The sequence below is a fragment of the Prinia subflava genome, chromosome 21 (assembly GCF_021018805.1).
Source record: "Prinia subflava isolate CZ2003 ecotype Zambia chromosome 21, Cam_Psub_1.2, whole genome shotgun sequence".
In the NCBI taxonomy this organism is placed as follows: Eukaryota; Metazoa; Chordata; class Aves; order Passeriformes; family Cisticolidae; genus Prinia; species Prinia subflava.
The window spans coordinates 7,530,475-7,550,319 of record NC_086267.1 but is presented as its reverse complement, the minus strand read 5'-3'; the positions used below and the strand labels follow the sequence as shown (position 1 = coordinate 7,550,319).

Here is a 19,845-nt window from a genome sequence, read left to right as displayed (position 1 = left end):
CTTCTAGCTACACTCTAGGGCACAGCTCCTGAAATTATCCTCTGGCTAGAAATCTGAGCAAATTAAGGCATCTCTGTCAGAACTGGTGAATAGTGTCACCAGGAGTATTTTGGGTTGCTGCAGTTGCAGTTTTCGAGCTTGGGCACATGATCAAATTATCATAACTTTTTAACTTAATGAGTTAACACACGTCAGCTAAGCTGCAGTAACTGGCTGTGTACATGTCAGGATTTAAAATGATCTCTTGCTAATCTTGCTGCGAACCCCAGCCATCTATCCCACTTTCCCCTCTGTGCTGTGCCCCTACTGTCACTTCTGGTACCTGAAGTCTCTTGGTTGTCCAGTTCTCTCCCCTGAACTTCTGACTAAAAATATCCTTCTATGACAATACACTTTGTTGCAGGCTGAGCTGCTGCTGTACAGGATTAATGATCTCAAGGGTCTGTGAATCCTGCCCACAGCTGTCCTTGGTGGGCTGTCCCAAACTCCCTCCCAGCTCCACTGACCTCCGAGCAGGAAGGAGACACACCTGTAGGAATCCATCTGCTTTGCCCTTTCACCTCACTCATCTCTCCCTCCATTCCTATAATACTTGAGCTAAGAACATTTTATTGCCCCCTGGTTTTCATTATTAATGAAAAGGGACTAGAATGATCTTTCCTAAAGTTCACAGAGTCTATAAAGACAAGAAGCTGAAATGCCATTTTACTCATTTTAGAGATGTGTGAAATCTGTCTTGTGACAAAAAAAAGTGAGGGGGGTGGAGAGAGGAAGCGAGCAAGTGAGGGACGCAGTAAAGGCTCTGCACTGACCACAGCAACTTGACAATGTTACGAAGAATGCCACAGCTCTGCCTAAAATCCACACTCAACTTTTCTTTTTCTCTGCAATTCTCTAATCTAAAGCATGAAGAGAGGCTTAGGAGTTTCTCTTTTTTATGCTCTGTGCTCACACCAACAGTTTGCATATCCTCAATTTCTCCACTTGTAAAACAAATAAAATTCAAATAAAGCGAAAAAACTCTGACAGCCCTGTTACTTTGGACATTGCAGAAGTAACAAATCATTCTACTAAGAGACCTTCAAAAGTCAAATGGAAGGGACACAAATGTTTTCTCAAGGTATAAATCTGTGTTTTTGCTAAGTGTATTTAATTTCCCCAGTAGTCACTGTAAATTGCATTTCCAGAATAAACATTTACTATTTTTAAGATCCCCATTCACCTAAGAATTAACTTTCCTAACAGCAAGTAATTAGGCCTTGTGCATCAAACCTAAGGTCAGCTTCCCTAGTACCCACATTTAAAACTCTAGAAACTGATGCTGGAAGAAGTGATTTTCCAGAAAAAAACAGTGAATCCATGGAAAGGCGTTGGGGAAAAAAAAAACCAGTTTCCATTCTAGTTACCATTTTTAATTTTAAGAGGCAACAGTCTTATTCTACAGACTTCCACATAATGATGACACAAGAATGGAAAAAGAAGATCCAAATGGCAAGAAAAAAGTCACTGGAGCTGATTTTTAAGCAGGTGTAAAACCTCCATTAATGGAGCCCATAAATACCATGGGGAACAACACAGCCAATACGTGGATGATAAGCATGCAGCTTTGCACACCTTGCTCAGAAACTCCCCTGAGTTTGCTTGTAATAATATGGGTTAGAAAGGTAAAAATACCACAAAAAAACCAACAAATTAATCATTTAAATATTTAAAGTCAGATTTTTGTCTTCACTGCTGGATTAGTGTATTTCATAACACCAATAGCAGACAGCCCTGGTTTTTTACTGGGGGTTCATTTTAGAGCATGTTTAAACTAGTCAGATTGAGTGATGCTTCCAGCAACTAATCGCATGTCAAATAAAAGATATTTTATGTAATAAATTACTGCTACAAGTAATTCAAATGTCATTTATCAGTTTTATTATCAGTCAGGCAAAGTCTTGTTTCTCTATATTAATCAAATTCAAGCTTTCTTTAAGCCTTTTTTTTAAGCGGTTTTGACACCTCTTGGCAAAAGTACAAACTGAAGAGACAGAATTACTCCTCCAGAACAAGAAGAGAAGTAGTAGAGATGGTATTGACCTGAAATACTAGAAATGTAATTATTGTCTCTTCCCCAAAAAAGTTTTTATACTTTCTCTTCAACCAAACCCCGAAAGGGGTTCAGCATACAAGACCTATGCTACTCTGATGGCTTTCAAGTGTGCTTTTTTCTTGTTAACTCTTCAAGAATTAGGAAGTATGTATACAAATTACAGGTATTTCCAGTAAAACATTAGAATGTTAAGTTCAATTGTACAAAAGGAAGTATTTCAGTGGTATGCATTTAAGAAATAGAACAAACTGTGGTGGCAACAGCAGGAGATCAGGGAAGCAAATTCAAAAGGGGTACCCAGGATTTCTGGCTGTTTAAGAGCTGCAACAAAATCCTATTCTTTATACTTGGCAGGTAAGTGAAGTGATTTTCAAACTACCAGACACACATGTGAGCTGAACAGCTTCTTTTGATGGATTTTTAATGGTATGTACTTTGGTTTTTATTGTTTGGAGCTTAGATACTTTTTTTGCAAGGTTTGTTTTAAAATGCAAATATATATGTAAATTTTCAGTCTACACAGATTATGTTGGGATTCTAAAATTTCTTTGAGAGTGTATTTTGTATACAAAAATCATACAATCACATCCACATAGTCTAGACAGAATTTCTGCTGTCACACCTGAGATTATTTAAGATCAAAGAGAAAAGTTTTCCAAATTTTAGAAGGGAAGACTGAGTCCCATGTTGACAAAGTGCTTTTCTGAGGTCCTTACAGTGTGACAGAATCTAACCAGCACTGACTATCCACCTTCAGGTCAGGAGGTGTCACAGGCTAGTACGGATGACATTTGTTTGTAGACAGCGAACATTTGTATCTCGTTTTCCCTGTGTAACATGATCTTGTCACAGGTATCAACAACCACGAAGTGCATTCAAAGGTAACATTTGGTGTCCGGTTCGGACACAAAATATGTCATCATTTGAACTGAAATCCAGGATGCTGCACACCAGTCTGTGAAATCTCTGCAGAAACCACAGCAGAAAGCAACTGGGAGCAGGCATTTCTGAAAGTGGCACTTACTGTACAGCACAGGGTGAGGAGGCTGAGCTGGCAGCGGGGGTGTGGCAGGACCTGGGGACTGTGGCTCATCCGTGCTGGTGCCCGACTGCTGGAAAGCCAGGTCGATTTCTTCATCTGTCAGGCCTGGGGGAGCAGAGGAAATGAAATCAGTTTAGCACCTTTACCCACTTTATGCACACATAATTAAATTCTCAAGCCAGGCAGAACCCTTTCAAGCTGCAAAGAATTTTGGCACTGACTTAGGCAGTAATGCCTCCCCAATTTTGGATTCACTGGAATGTCTCCCTCTCTCCTTCTCTGTTGCAATTTAACCTTAAGCGACAGAATATTAGCCTCAACGCTGCTTCCAAATGTGGCTCATTCAATTTCCTTAATTTATCCTTGAGTTTATTGCTGCTTTTGAAGTAGCTTTCTATTGCAATTCTCCATTCTTCCCCCGAAAAAAAGATACCATCAACTGCAAATGTGGCTCATTTTAATCTGTAATGGTGTAAAAAAAAAAAAGAGGGGAAAAAACTAACAATAATGCATGAAAACAGACAGGGAAACAAAAAACTAATTATTGGGTTAGACGACTAATTAGTCTAGATCGTTTCCGAAGACGGGAATAATTTGCTTTATTTTATGACAAATGCAGAAATAAAAAGAAAAAAAATCAGGACTGACTGTGATTAGTATGAATGGGACACAGAATGTAAGGAGGAAATAAAACTATAACAAAACAGATCAAAACAAGGCCAAGCCCAACTTTCAGCTGAGCATTGCCCCGGCCCGTTGGTGCATGATTAGATTGCCCCAGGGCAGCCTGGATTTCATTTCACACAGAGCTGGAGTAACACTGCACACATGGTATGCTGCTGCAGAGACTCCTGCCATCAGGAAATGCCACGATGACCATCTGTAATTGGCCACAACATATGGAAAGAATTTGGCCAACAAGGGGGAAAAGAAAAGCAGCTAAAGGATTCACGATGACCAGCATCTCTGGAGAAGGAAGCACAGCTGGATTATTTTTTCCAACAGGAGAAAACATCCTCTAGAAAAAGAATTTAGTAGTCAGATGGCAACCATGAAGTGGGAGCTGGATGCTGTGTATCGTTTGTTGTGTTACTCTCCTGCACAGAAGCACATAAACCCCAGCGTCCCTGCTAGGAGGAACATGTGAAGGGATTTGGGACCTTTCACCACACGTCCAGTGTATGCAAGAACACTCAGAAACGCAGGAGGTGACAACGTGGATTTAAGGAAAGAGTTAAAAAGCAAAGTCCAATTAGAAAGAAACTGTTTTAACCAGCTACAAATTATTCAGTGTAGAACACATAAACAGATGCCAACACTGCAGATCACCAGCAACTACTGGATTTCATAAAGATGGAGACAACATTAGTTGCTGGCTGCAAATGTGGCATTTCCTTCTAATTCCATGCAAATCTGATAATATTTAATACTTAGAAACATCAGAAGTAATGGAGGATCTTCAGTCTGCAAAAAGGGCATAAAACAGTGTCTGTTGTTTCATAATGACACCATATTCTCATCCTGTTTGAGAAAAAAGCTAAAATCTTCTGCAAATTACACCTCTAGGATCACCCTTCTGACCTTGGCAGCTAGGGACAAGTACCACTGTTTCCATTTAGACCCTGCTGTGCTGTGAAGAAGAAGCTGATGTGAATGATAGAATGATGGGAAGCCTTTCACACTGCAATTCCTGGTTTGCGTAGTACAAATTAGAATTGTTACTACTTCCCTGGACTATTCTGCTGCCTTGTGAAGTGGTCTTGGCCATGGTAGTGGTGGCACTAAACAGAAGAACATCACAACTACATCCCTTCTTAATTATTAGAGGAGAAGAACTGGGATTGCCTAGAAAACCTCTTCATTCATGTGCACGAGATGCTTTTAAGGCCTTGTGATCTTGGCCTGAAAATTAAGGGAGTCCTGGAGCTGATTCCTTAAGCATTTTTAGGATGTAAGTCTGCACAGTGGACACTCAGTAATGCCAACTCATCTCTGCACTCAGAAATACACCTGTCTTCCTGCTGGTCATTTCTCACACACACTAGCAAAAATGGACAAGATATTCTACGGCTCTTCTCAGGCCATTATAGCCAACTCATCACATTTCCCTTTGGATATTTTTTTTCAAATTCATGTATGCACACAGTAGGAATTTTCCATGCCCATATTATTCAACTTGGATGTATTAATTACATACAAAAGTGCAAATTTCTAAACCAGATCTAAGTGTCATCTGTTGCAGTATCTCATCTTGCTTTATTTTATGCACTACATGAAAAAGTATTCATGTTCATTCATTGTTCTAATCTAGCAGGAAATTGGCAACCCCAAAATAATACCACTGCCCTTGGATGAAAAAGCAGTGTCACAAAAACTGTGGCTTTGTGTCTAGTATAGCTCTCAAACAGGTATCTCAAGAAAATCACCTCAGTTGAACAGTGGAATTGCTCTAAATCCACTTTCCAACACTTTGGAAAACAAACATTTTTGTTGTTCTGCGGCTGCAGTAAGATCGAGTCCATGCAGAATGCAAAAGGTTAAAAGGAACAATAAAGGAAACTGCCAATTGTAAGTGAATTATATTTGGCTTTGAAAGCTGAGCCACGGCTATATTATAAAAGGCATCTCTTTGCGTTGTTTACCATCACCCTGACTAATGCAGACCTTTTTTTTGTTTTAAATAATCTCATGCAAATTAGACACACACTTCCTTCCAGTTGATTGCTATCTGCAAGGAATAATCTAACTGCAGAGGGTACTGAGCAAGGACTGAGCTGAGAAGGATGCACGGAAACTGCCTTCAGAGCCCCACGGAATGCAAACCTGTTCCCTTCCCCCAACAGCCATCTCATTCCTCTATAGCACCACAGACATTGCAAAGAATTAGTCATAATTTTCACAAAGCTTTAAAAATTCCTTTTCAGGCTTCAGGGTGTAGATTTGAATAATCCAGCACCCACGATTGTTTTGCACTCAAAGGTTCTTGCTGACCCTCTTTTTTGATTGTCACTGCTGCCACTCAATTTGCAGGCATCACTCAGCCTCTGTAAACCGTAGTCAAACACAGAAACAGAGCAAGTCAGAGAACGAAATGGGTTGTTACAAGCATCTCTTGGTGCCTGTACCTCAGGTGTTATACAAAGAACTCTTTTGTACAAGAACTTTTAAGACTTGACTGTCTGTTTATGTCATTTTATAATATCTCCTACTATTTAAGGACCTCATGTATATCAAAATACTGTTCCTCTTATGACCATTCTGAAGTAGAGGAGTACTTACAGAAATGTTACCCATATTTCACAGATGAGGAAGAGTTAGACATACAGACATGAGAAGTGCTCCAAGGTCAGAACTGAACCTCTGGCAGACAGAAAATAAAACTCAGGAGATGTGCGTTTTATGTATTTTCTATTTACCTATTTTGTCAAAACAAAGTAGCAATAATTGCAATGTAAAACCCTTCCATGAATTTACCTAGATGAGCCACTGCTTTTTCTTCTTCTGACACAGGCTCTGACATATTAGTGACAGCCCTTTTCCTGTCCTATGCTCTGAAAATATATTTTTCTTCATTGTATTCCTCCTTACATTGCTCAGTCCACTAATTCACACAAAATTTTCACAACCTGCAGGCTGTACCAGTTTTGGGGAGACATTTCTGTGTAGGCGAAATTACGAATTCTGCCATAATAACGAAAGGTGGTGGAAAAAAATTCAATTCCTTTGTGTGTTTCCAAAGCCAGCTACATTACCACTCTAGGAGACCACCCTGAAGCAACCCCCCACCCACCCTTCGGGAGGGACAAAAGGCAGGAGAGGGTGTGGGGCAGAGCACGGCTGCTGTTGGTTTTTTCCCACACACTTTCTATTAAGGAGAAAACAAAGTAGGACAGGACAACTTGTTTAGCTACAATAAACTACATGACCACCTGAAGTTTGTGCCTGGTATCACATGACTAAAAGGAAGCTCTGCTGGTCGGAACCCTGCAATGACATTACACTTCTGTTCCTGGAAGCCACTGAGTCAACTCTGCCCAGAAAGAACATGGCCACATTTTAAAAGAATCATCATAAAATCCTTCTGGGATCTGATCCAGACTAATGATTCCACCTGTTCAGTCAGTTACATGCAGTGCTGGGTGACTGTTATCAAATCTGTCTGCTACGTCCTACTCCGTGCTTAGCTGAACGTATTTCAAAAAGGTCAAAAAGGCAAAGTCTCCTTATCCATTTTCTTTCACACATGGTCATTCATGACATTGAGCCCAAACCAACATTTGAATAAAACCTAAGGTTTCAGACACATCATTCTCATTTTTTCCCCTGGATTTACACTGAGACACTGCATTTCAATGTAAACATCCTGCTACTGCACTTCCAGCTCAAACTTTAGTACAGGAACCCACACATCAAAGGGACATGGACTGGTCTCAACTGTCAGGCTGAAAAATGCAGAAATAAAAGTAATTTGAAAAGTTGCTGAAAGGGCTTTGAATTCTTACAGCTCTATTCATCTACGAGACTGTTAATTATGCATGTGCAATCTTTCAGAAACATGATACACTTTAACCCATCAGGGTGACTAAGCAGCAATCAGAACTGATAAGGGTGCTCTAACCTCAGCTGCACAGCACTAAAATAAGGAGGGAAAATCAGACTAACAGAACAATGCTAGGAATTACACAGTGAGTCAGCCAGAAATGAAAAGGTTAAAATAAAAAGTATTTTGGCATAACAAGTATAAATAAATAAATAAATACTGCAGCAGTTTCTCTTCCTAGCTAAGCTTTTTGGAGTCTATAATAAAATGAAGTGTAATGGAGGAGAGGAGGGCAATGTCAGAGGGTGAGGGTTTGGGAGAGAGGTTGTTAAGTATCTCCCTCTCCTCAGCTGTGTTTACTCCATTTACAGGATCCCGGGTGATTGATAGACAGACAAAAGAAAAGCAAGCAGATAGTAACCCCCCTCTGGGAGCATCAGCAAAGGGGATAACTCCTGACATCATCTAGAGCCCCAAATTCTCCTTAGCCACTTGTAATTAAAAAGACAGAGCAAGATATGCAAACCAGAGAAAAAGTAAAAGAGGATTTTTTTTATTATTTATTATTAACATTTTGTTGGAACAGTAGAGTGCAATAAGGACTCTCAGAGCCGTTAAAAGTCGTCGGGTGACCTGCAGACCCCTATTTCCCAGAGCCTTGTATAAAATTGAATTTTTTAAACATAAATTACACGTAATGACGACACTGTAAAAACTAACAGTAATGGAAAGCTGTGCTGTATTTCATTAGCCTGTATTATTCCGTGCCACCTGATCCAGCCGGGCCTTGTTTATGAGTTAGTGTGTTAGCAGATGCCGATGGAAGCATTTGCTTCGACCTTGCTCTTCTCATTGGGGCATGAAATTACGACGGCAGCACCTTGATATTACAGCCATAAATACAGTAAACTGCAAATTTAAGCCAACGGCTCCTATTGTCTCTGAACATAAAGCTGATCGGTATTTATTTAAAAGGAGAATGAAAAAAAATATTATATATCACCTTGTTTATGGGTCCAGTGTCCCCCCTTCCCCTAATCTGCCTTATTCACTTGGTTAAATACTAAACAAACAAACTAAATCCTCTCTATTTTCTACTGATTAAATATTCTTATGAAATGAGTATTGTCTTCAGAAAACTGGATCAAAGTATTTTCACTCAGAATAAGGAAGGGCAAGTGACTTGCTTAGCATGTCTTGGAATGGAAGAAACAGAACAAGTACTACAACTTTTCCTCTCAGTCTTATGTATATGAGAAGTTCAAAATGGAAAATTAAAAAGGTGCTTCTGGTCACTCATTCACATTTGTGTGTAACATGTATACACATGAATAAGAAACATGTTTTCTTTCAGTTTTCCATTTAAAAATATCTGCCATGTTTATACTATTTCAAAATAAGGAGGATAAAGACAGAAAAGAAACTGCGGTGAGGTTAATGGGAGGGGGAAAAAAACGATGGGATTCCTTCTCTGAGAGAGCAAACAGCAGGGAGAATGCCTCACTCTCCTATGGGCATTTTGGGTAAATACCCAGTAAAATTTATCAGAGAGGAAAAAATCAAACACAAAGGCAAAAGGACATTGTAATATCACAAAGCATACCACACCATAAATTACAGCATTATAAGTCAGTCCAAAATGCATTTCACTGGTAGTTTCAAGGCAGGGAAAATACAGTTTCACTTGCAGCGAGAGAGGTCAGGTCTTCCTCTTCTAATGTAAAGTAAGCTCCTTGCTTATATGAAGTATGTTGTCTCTGTTCCATATATGAAAGAAAGAGAAAGAAAGAGAAAGAAAGAGAGAAAGAGAGAAAGAAAGAGCGAGCTCCCAATACTAAGCTATACATTTGAGGGGTCAAGGCACTATGAGGAGAATTCAAGGAACAACATGCAGGATGAAAATAGGACTCATGCTCAGGATTTTGCAATGCCCAAGTCCCAGTAGATGGAGTGCTATCACAGCCTCAACAGGATTTGGACACTTCTTTTTGAAATTAACCTACAACAAATCTTCAGGCAGCAGATAGTGTAATTCAACAGGCGTAATTTTTGCTCCACAAATAGTTCAAAATAGAGAGAAAAAAGGAGATAGCTACATGACTCTAAATCAGGCAAGACAGGTCCAGAAGTCCTCACCAACCTGAATTACAGAACCAGAAGTTTTAGTGTGACTAACCCGGAAGCCAGTGCTGCCACACAGGAACACAGGACAAACATTCAGCCAGTTCATGATGTGAGAACACTACATAGGAACAAAAACCTCTGCATATTTGAAATTATTTCAAATTAATATCTACTTGGGCTTTGAAGGCTTTGAAAACTATGCCAGGATATGAGTTCTAAGGTAGTTTGTCAGGAATAGCACATAACCAGGGCTCTGACATTTGTTTAAAATAAGTCCTTAGAGAGCAAAAAATCCAGCTAATGGAAGGGACACTACTCCAGTAACCACAGTGCTGTCATGACTCGTTACCACAACTGACAACCTCCCTAGAAATAAGACCAGGCATTCAGAGAAAACAAATATTAGGTATACTAAATGGGAAAGTTTCCAAGCACATCCAACCTGTGACCTGTAAATTCTTGCTGCTATTCCTGCAGAGAAACAAGTCTCCCAGTGATGGTTCCTGATCCTCATTATTTGTATCCTGGTAATCCTCACAGATCCCAAAGGGCATTCACTGGGCAGGTATGGTGCCAGGTTCTGTGCAGACCATAGAAGGCAGTCAGACCTAAAGCATCCGACAATCTGTATGAAGGAAGGGTGGGCTGCAAAGAAAAATCCTGCACACAGAAATGAAGTAACTTGCTCAGAGTACACATCAGGCCTATGCAATTTCCTATTAAACTGGGAACTACAACATGAAACATTCTGTAAGGGCAAAAAGATATTAATTTCTTCTAAACGTTCATTTCCAAAAGCAGGATAGTTTGGTATGTGGCCCTTAAGAAACCCATGCACTACCAGGGCTTATAAAGCTTACCACATATTTTAATAGCAGCAGTGACAGAAAACATTTGTGCTTCAGATCCATATATTTTGTGAGAACAAAATGTATTTTGTTAAGCAGCTTCTTGAGCAATAGTAACAAAATTATTAGCCTTTGGCTACTCTTTGATCTGTGATATTATCTTTAGGAGCTTCTACAGAGAAAGCCAGAGGTGGTCTTAAACTCGAGTAAGGTAAAACACTGGTAATGCAGAGGGTTTGGTTTTGATCTACCTTTAGAACACCAATTTTGAACTGTATTTCAGACAACTTGAATCAGCATGTCACAAGTGTTCCAGTACTGATCCAGAAGGAGCTGGCCAGGGGGGATTTGCAGTCAACCAAACATTTGTAAATTCAACTTCATTGCTACAGCAGTGAAGAATCCCCAGGCCTTCCTGTGGAATGGGGTGAACACAGACTGCATCAGGTCTGACCTCGAAGCCCGGCCCTTACGTGGAACTCTGGATCAGCCACTGCTGATCTGGGGTTACTGGACTGGGCTGGCTTGCAGTTCTAGAACCTGCCACTCTTTCTACCCAACTCAGCATTCAAAAGAAAGGAATCATGGAAAAGAACAACACTTCAAGCCATTATATGAAATTCTTTAACCAGATTTTTCAGAATATCTGAAGGATGACTTAGTTTTATATACAAGAATGGGGAAATCTGTCCTGATGCACCATTTCCATTTCCTTGCATTACTCTGGAATTACTGATTGCCCCAAACACAGTAACAAGAGCATCTAGATATTTTCTACCTTAGACAAAACCAGTCAGAGCAGCCTCTGCAGATAAAGATGAACTGCAATGTGAAGAGCAACTTGCCTCAATGCTATTTATTTCCTCTTTTACTTTGAACTTTAGAAAGGAACAAAACAAACCCATTTGTACAGACTTATCACAGGAAAAATCATATAAAGTGTCTATAAATGAAGTTTGAGTGTTTGAAGAACACACAAGGAAGCACTGAACACAGACTGTGACAGGCCATACTGGACACTCCCTCTGTCAGGAAGTTGCTTTGGGGAGCATGGAGAACTCGTGTAGTTACAGCTGCACGTTTTAAGAAAATGTAAAAATACATGGAAGTGTGTATAGAAAAACATATGGAAATGTAAAGAAACCAACCGTGGGTCAGGAGCCATGAACACATGCCTTTTTCTAACAGGTATTTTCTCACAATCTTATAGAGCATCTTGGCTCCTCTAACCCTATTTCCATAAAGTGGAATCAGTGTTAGACACCTGTGAGTCAGGTAACATCACACTAAGAAGATAAGTTGAATTAAGAAAATCACATCTAAATGCTACATATTTGATTATTATGGTACAAATGTTTCAGGTGAATCTAGTTTACACTTCCCCCAGAAAGACAGAGATGTTACTACACTATTATAAAAAGACACGTCAGCAAGAATTCATTACAGATTATAAATCACCCTTGTTCCTCATTATTCTGTTTTTGAGAGATCTTTTACATGCCATTAAAATATTGTTTGCTGAATGTTACTAGAAAGGTAGCCACCTGTAAAATTAAACTCTGATGCTGCCAGTAACAGTGTTGAAATACCTTCTGTTTAAAAGACAAACCTACTTTATAATTTTTAACACAAGTATATAAATATTTCTTCACCCACCCTACACAATTTTGTTGGTTACATCCTATCCATTTAGACAACAACCATCTATGTCATCACACAGGATGTTAATCTTGGGTGGGGAAGAAAGAAACAATAGCAAATGAACTTTTAAGAAACCAAGATTAGACATTTAAGCAGGATCCTTCACGATGAAAGAACAAAGATAAAAAACATTATGGGACAAGTGAACAAAATAGAAGAAGTTTCGAAAGATAATTTTTCATCTTTTGGTTTGTTTATTGCTTTTTTTCCTCCCCTTGTGGCTTCCACAGAGCCTCTTCAGGGCTCTGGAGAAAATTCTTTAATTTTCGGCCTGGATTAAACGCCCGAAGGACGACTAATGCTAACAATACTAAAAATAATGAGGTTAAGTGGTGTAAAAACTATGGTGACCACACACAGAGAACTCGAGTGGTAAGGTAGAAAAGGAGTTTCATCATTGCTCCCTCAGGACATCCACAGAACATACTAACTGCTTCTAGTTCTCTGGGGTTCCGATTACCATGCCAAACACACCTCCAGAGTTTCCTTATTAGTATAATAAAAAGCCTCTACACATTTGTGTTTTATTCCCAGCCTTGCTACTGACCTTGTGTAGGCCATTTAACCTCCATCTGCCTCAGTTTCTACAAACATTTCAGACAGGCACAATCATCATGTGCAAAGACTGACAGGTTTGAGAATTTATACATGCCTTATATGCACTTGAGTTAGGTAAGGCATTTGCAACAAATAATTTATTCCAATAACATATTTATATCTTTTTTTAGCCAAGTGTTGTCCTCAAAATCCAGTCACTGGGACTGAATATTCAATAAGGAAATAAAGAAATATCTATTTTTTTTAACATTGTCTGTTGTCTTCTAAAGCCTCACAAAAATTCCAGCCCAGGAGTTAAAATGGGAGTGGCTATTACAGAATTCACAAAGAAACTGGAGTGAACATTAAAAACCACTTATGGCCATGTTCCTGCAATATAACACAAGTCAGGTCAGTAGGGGAGGCAGCTGAAGCAGTTCAAAGTATGAGGATACCTCTTGGAGTTCCTGGGCTAGGAAATATCCCCTAAGCAAAGAATCACCGTAGAAATAAAAAGGGAGTGAATAAAAATGGGAAAATGCTCCCTTCTGAGCACTACATAACACTGTGTCTCCTCTCTGGGATGCCAAAAACTGGACCATAATTGCTGTACAGGTCTGCTCAAAGGGCTGCTCAGAGTCGGGGTCAGTGATGAAGGTCCAAGGTTGCCTGAGCAGCTCCCTCTCTCTCTCTCTCTCTCTCTCCACGTGGCTTTGCACCCTACAGTCCCAAAGCACAGGAATCACGCCAGGCACAGGCACAGCCCTGTCAGGGAAAGCGACTGTGCTGTTCAAGGGGCAGATCCCTCCTTGGTCCCCAGGGATGCCACAGCCCCCAGACCCCTGAGTGCCAAGAGCAATGACTGCACACAACAACTTACCCCTTACAGTCACCACAGGAGATAAAGCCCACAAAACTGACCCTGATTCTTTTCTTCCTCTATTTCCTCCCTGGTTTTCTTTCACTGCTTACTGCTGTCTGTCTCAGGTGGCCTGGCATGAAAAAAGCTCTTCTTCTATGATGAAATATGTGGGACCAGGGGAGGCCCTGACTCTGCAGAGACCCGAACAAATGGCCGAGAGCAGCTTGTGTTCCTCCTGACAGTGCTCAACACCATTCTCAGCTACCCCAGCTTCACGAGACACACACACAAGCACTTGCTTTACCCGACACTAAACTCACACCTCGCAAACAAATTATTTAACTACTCTATCCCCCAAGGAAGACAGTGATCATTTCAAATGCAGCTCCCTGCTCGTCTCTCACATACACGCAACGGCCTGATAGGTTAAATGCTGCCATTTAATTACAGTAATGGAACCTGCTATTTTTTGGTTCCCTTGAATCCTCTCTCGCTCTCTTTTTTAAACACATACAGAGTCATCTTTTAAACATGTATTTTATATCCTGAGTTTAACAGCTGCATTCTCCTGGTTACTTGAAGAGCAGGAGTAATGACATTCTGATATTCTTCCCTGTACCTCTGAGCAACAGTCTTTTAAACACTACATTAAAAATACAGGCTGGGGGATGCTATAAGAAGGGATCCAGGCTAATACTGCAGAGGCCAATCTGCCCCTTCATTTACTTAGATGGTTTGTGTTGATTTTATTGAATAAAACCAGCCTAACATCTTCCACCAACCCTCAAAGCAGCTGGGGCTGGAATGGTGGATAAACATGAAAATGCTTGAAGTAATTTTACTGAAAATTCTATATGTTGGTGCATCACACTGACAGTATGGCACAGCGTGGTTGTATTTATAGATCTATGGCTGGCAGTCAGAAATATTTCAGACCTAACTGTTAATACATCTGCCTCAGTGTCCCCACCTAAAATTCTTCTGTTTCCCACTAAAATGTGGAATTTGCAAACTGTTTCAAGAATGTAACGGTCTAAGGAAGAAGAAAAAATGTAATCAGAAGTACTTTAAATTAATCTTATAATCTTGCCATTTCATAAAGGGTGTCGCAAGCTTAGTCAGCTAATATTTGTAGAATACTTTGAAGATGCAAAGCAGCATAAAAATATGGGATATAGGTGAGTTAAATTCTTGAGCATGCTGCAAAATACCTTTTTCTCAAGTGGATTGAGGAAGGAGGCTGTAGGTGGCCAAAGCCCAGAGAGTTCTGTGGTTCGTTATTATTGAAGGAGGGCATGTAACTACGAGTAACACAACAACTGTTAGTGGATTTTACATTTCATATTGCATAGCAATTACAAAAAAAACCAGAAGCAAAGTGTAGGTACTTCCAAGTCAAAATAAATTCTTGCCTAAGCTAAGGCCAATCCTAGAAAAATACCCATATTACACCTGTCCTCAGCTTTATTTGTCCTCTAAATGTGAAATGCTTATTTATTTGTTCCGTGGTAGTTGGCTCACAATCAGCCAGCCAGCCATGCAAGGATATTGCCCATCTTCATTCTCTGGTATGGATATCCACTGATGTTGCTAAAGGAAGGAATCTCAAAAGGTGAGGCAAGACAGAGACAAAGACAAATTTAATTTTATCACTGTAAAAAGGGACATTTCCACATGGGCAGCAAGGACATGAATATCATGTGTATGCAGGGGTGGGGGTATTATAAACGCATTTTTGGCGAAATTCAATAAAGCTGATTCCACTGCATAAGGTCAGCAATTTACTTTAAAAAAAATGATATGATTGCAACTTTTAATATAACCCATGTATTTGCTGCAAGATGCTCTAGAAGATTGTGTAATGTAACCACCTGACCTCTCCACAGGAGCAGAGATCACCCCATTTACCCTTTATTGTCTTGCTAAAAGCAATGCACATTTGCACGGTATGACAAAGTCAACAGCTTTTACTTCAGAGAGCCTCAGGTTTCATGAGAATGAATTCTCTGCTCTGCTCCTGGGAAAGTGGAGTCACCTGGACTAGGCTCCAGGAGAAAGAATAGCAAGGAATGAACCAAAACCTAAATTAACCTCTTAGTTAAGGAAAGAACGATTGCACTCCAGACTAAAATTAAGAAGGAACAGTGTGCAGCAGAAAAGCAAACTGTAGATTTTTATGTTCATGGGGACCCAAAACGGGATTTTAAACAGAACAGAAATGTTGTCTAAGAGATCTGAGAGAATTATCTCATGCAGGAACTTATTTTACCTTTCCTAGCAGGAAAGTATCATTAGGTCTGAAATGGATTTCAGCACATATTAACTAACTACATTCCTTGTTTTAGCCTCAAGAGGGAAGGCTGTCTCTTTAGACTCAGAATACCAGGTTCACTCTCAGAGCAGGTCAGAAGCTGAATTCATTTACTTGCTCTGGGAAGACTGTGGGGAAACCCTGGGCTGGATGACCATGAAAAACAAATTCCTTCTGTCACAGAAATGTTTTTATACAAACGTACATAGATTTCTTCAACCATCTCAAGGTGAATCTTTCTTCAAAGGTCAAAGCTGCAGGCTGGATTAGGATTGCACGCAATCTGCCTGAGCCTTGACATTCTGACATTCTAAAGTTTGCAGCTTTCCCCTTCTATACACTGCTGATGGAAGTAAACTCTTAATCTCTCTGAAAGTGTGGCTTCTACTGCAGTACCTTCAAAAATCCCACAGAGCAGCACCAAGAACTCTGAAACAAGCAAATCAGAGCAGTTTATGAACACAGCTAACATAAATCTTACTGAGTCAATAAGGCAAAAGTGGTAATTAACCCCATTTTACAGATGGGCAAGCTGCAAACAATTCACCCAAAGCCAAGGAAGCAGTCGTGTCTCAGATCTCCCACACCTGCTCTTAGATGGTAGCTACAGAAGTGACTTTGTCTTGGACTTGGCATTTACTTTCACTCAAAAACATGATAAATAAATAATCATTTCACAGGTCAGACTCAGAGGCTGGGTCTTTTTTTGCCCATCACTAAGGTTAACAATTTCAGGCCTTGGAATACAACTGACTATTTTAGCATTATCTTCTAGGATAGACTTCAATTCACTCTGCTGTAATCATATTGTTTTTTCAGTACTACCAGGAATGGAAACATTAGTTTGTCAGTAAACAAGGCAGATATGACTCAAAATACACTCAATGAGCAATAGGAGTTAATTTTGCAAAGCCATTTTTAACGGCTCCTTTACATTACATAGTTACTGTCAGATAGCCAAGTGGAGAGACATCATTAAACCCATGACATTCCAATTATTTCTTAAAATTAGGCTTACAAACAGCATTTTGCAGCATGCACAACTTCCTAAGCATCAAAACAGTCTGTTCCAATTTATCAATAATTTTCAAGCCAAGAAAGGATTTGCTTCCTTTGTACACTGCATCACATGGGCAGTTCTGTCTACCCTGATGTCAGGTGGTTTTCTGCCCTCTCATAAACGACTAGTGACTGGAACAAGAGTCAGAGACAAGCAATAAACTGATTTCTCCATGTGTATAGAGACGAAACAGACTTGTTTTTCCTAAATTCCTTTCAAATCTTGAGGAATGATATAGTGAAGGGTTTCTTCAACTATATTCTTCCCAAAACCCTTACAACTCCAAAGCAGCACCATATCTGAGTCCCAGGATGTCCTAAGGCTGAGTAGTTCACCACATTTTGTTAGCGCTACTGTACTTTCCTTGTCATCAGAGAAGCCAAGAAAATCCGTAAAGTTCATGACAAGTACAGACATCACAAACAGGGGTAAAATTGATGGGGGAAAAGAGTTAGCATGATGAATAGGCTGGCACTAAACAGCAGGTGACAGATCTGCATACGAAAGAGTGGCAGGACAGGAAGACATCTCCTTCTCAGCAGATGGATAGAGATTCTCAATCACTTTCAGGAAGAAATAAAGAAGGCAACTAATCCAAAACACAGAAAGGTGAAACTAATTTTTGGATCATGAGCACATCTATGATACTCCAGGAGTGGCAATCTGTATGTTGAACATTATCAGCAGTGGGCAAACACAGCAGAGTGCCAAAAATGGATGTGATTACCACTAACACTGATTTAGATAGGTACTGGTGTGAATTTGTTAGCAATGACAGCTTTCATTCTCTCCCACTTCATTCTTAAGTTCCCTAAAAAGCTCTCTGGGAGACAATCACATTTCCCAATTTATGCAGGGTTGTGTAAAGCCAAAGTTTGGACGGGAAGCACCTAAAGAACAAACTGATTGTATGACAGGTGTAGAACATATTTTTCTTTAACCTAGCAAAATATTATAAGGCACATTAGCTGTCTTGCACAGTCATAAACAGAGGCCCAACCATCTTTAGTAATTAAATATCCCATAGTGCTTTTCAAGAATCTTAGTAAATTTTTTGCTCAGTAATTACATTCTCTATGCTTAAAGCTCCCTCTGCAAGATCACTTAGATAAAGTATTCTTCATTTCCTCTCCTAAAAATCACAAATTGATGTTGAACAGCTGCTGTCCTATACCTCAGAGGTGGATGCTTTTTAGTGGGAAGCACAGTGAGATCTAGATCACAGCATGATTCTGATAATGATAGATAATCCTGTAAACACCATCGAACATGCTCCATGCAACTAACTAGCTGCAAAGTTTCCACAGTTAATGGGTACAATGTGCTCCAAAATCCTGAAACGAAAAGCATCATGAAAACTCAGTATGTGCTGACTTCCATTCAACCTCTACAGTCATTTCTGTAAGTCTACACAAGATGTTAGACTTACTTTATGCTACTTGAACACCTGCTGCAAACTTCTTAAATACTCAGAAAGCACCTCCCTGCTTGTACCTATGCTAGTGAACTTTCTCTTGCTGTGTGTTGATTTGTACTAGAAGTTTAAAACACTAAGCACGTTCTTTCAATAAAGTTTTTCTGTTGGTATCTCAATGTCATGTCTTGTTTGTAGCCTTGCAAGTGCAAGTGATGAGGTCTGCGCAGGCATTGGTGTGAGCAGCTAGAGAACAAGTTACCTGAGCTGCCAGTACAAAGCAGGACAAGCCTCACTCACACAATCAGTTGTGCAATTGTGCTGTGTCTGGCTGGGACAGAGCACCATTTTTTTAAGTAGCTACTATGGGACTATGTTTTGGATTTGTGCTGAAAACAGTGAACAGATTACATCTGTTCCCTTGGTCAGCTGGGGTCAGCTGACCCAACTTCTGCACTTCAGCCTCCTCACTGCTGGGGTGAGAAGTGGAAAAGGCCTTGGCTCTGTGTGTAAGCACTGCTCAGATACAGCTAAAACACCTCTGTACTACCAACACTGTCTTCAGCACAAATCCAGCACAGCCCAGACTAGCCACTGTGGCCCTTACTCCTTTTCTTCATCATCTCTCAAATCCATATCCTGACAGTCTAATCCCACATTTACATATCAAACATGGTACTTTCTAGAAAAGTGTAAGATTTGGAGAGCTAGAACAGTTTGGCCTGAATAGGTATTGTGACACCATAGGTTAGTAACTCTTTTTCCAGCTGAGTTGGCACTGGACTCTATTGGCTTGCATTGTATTTTCTTCTCAAGGAAAGCCTTTGCAAAAATTGTTTGAGCTTCACTGAGACATGTTAAAGAATTAATTACAAAGTAAAGCTGAAGGAGAAAATTAATTTTGGAAACACAAGAGGTTACTTTTCTTTTCCTCCCTTTTCTGGAAGTGGGGGAGGAAAGGCAGTTATTTTCATCTTCATGCTGGGGGCAGGAGCTGGGAGCTGTCCAGTCGATAACCTGGCCATCAGAACAAGGTTTGTAATTAAAAGGTCAGTGACCTGGAAAGCCGGGGCCTCACTCTCAGAGCTTCTCAGTAATGACGGCACTATTAAATTAAGACTGTTATGAAATCAATGCTAAAAAAGCTTTCATGGTAACGAGATTCCATTCAAGGACATGCAAACTGCCTCATGAAATGGACTTAAATGATAAAAAAAAGAAGAGTAATAAAAGAGGGTTAAATTGTAATCTGCTGAAGAATTTGCCTTTTTTAAGCCCTCCAGCAGTGGGCTGTGGCCCCTTCCCTCTAGT

General features: G+C 40.0%; 1 protein-coding gene across 2 annotated transcripts in view; it reads right to left on the bottom strand.

The window, feature by feature from the left end:
- The window catches only part of PEX14 (peroxisomal biogenesis factor 14), a 65,592-nt gene that overhangs the window by 9,733 nt on the left and 36,014 nt on the right, over nucleotides 1-19,845 (bottom strand). For both annotated transcript variants that reach the window (XM_063417109.1, XM_063417108.1), the window contains one exon: nucleotides 3,120-3,242. In XM_063417109.1, the coding sequence (XP_063273179.1) occupies nucleotides 3,120-3,242 (123 nt within the window). The remainder of the gene's footprint in view (nucleotides 1-3,119; nucleotides 3,243-19,845) is intronic.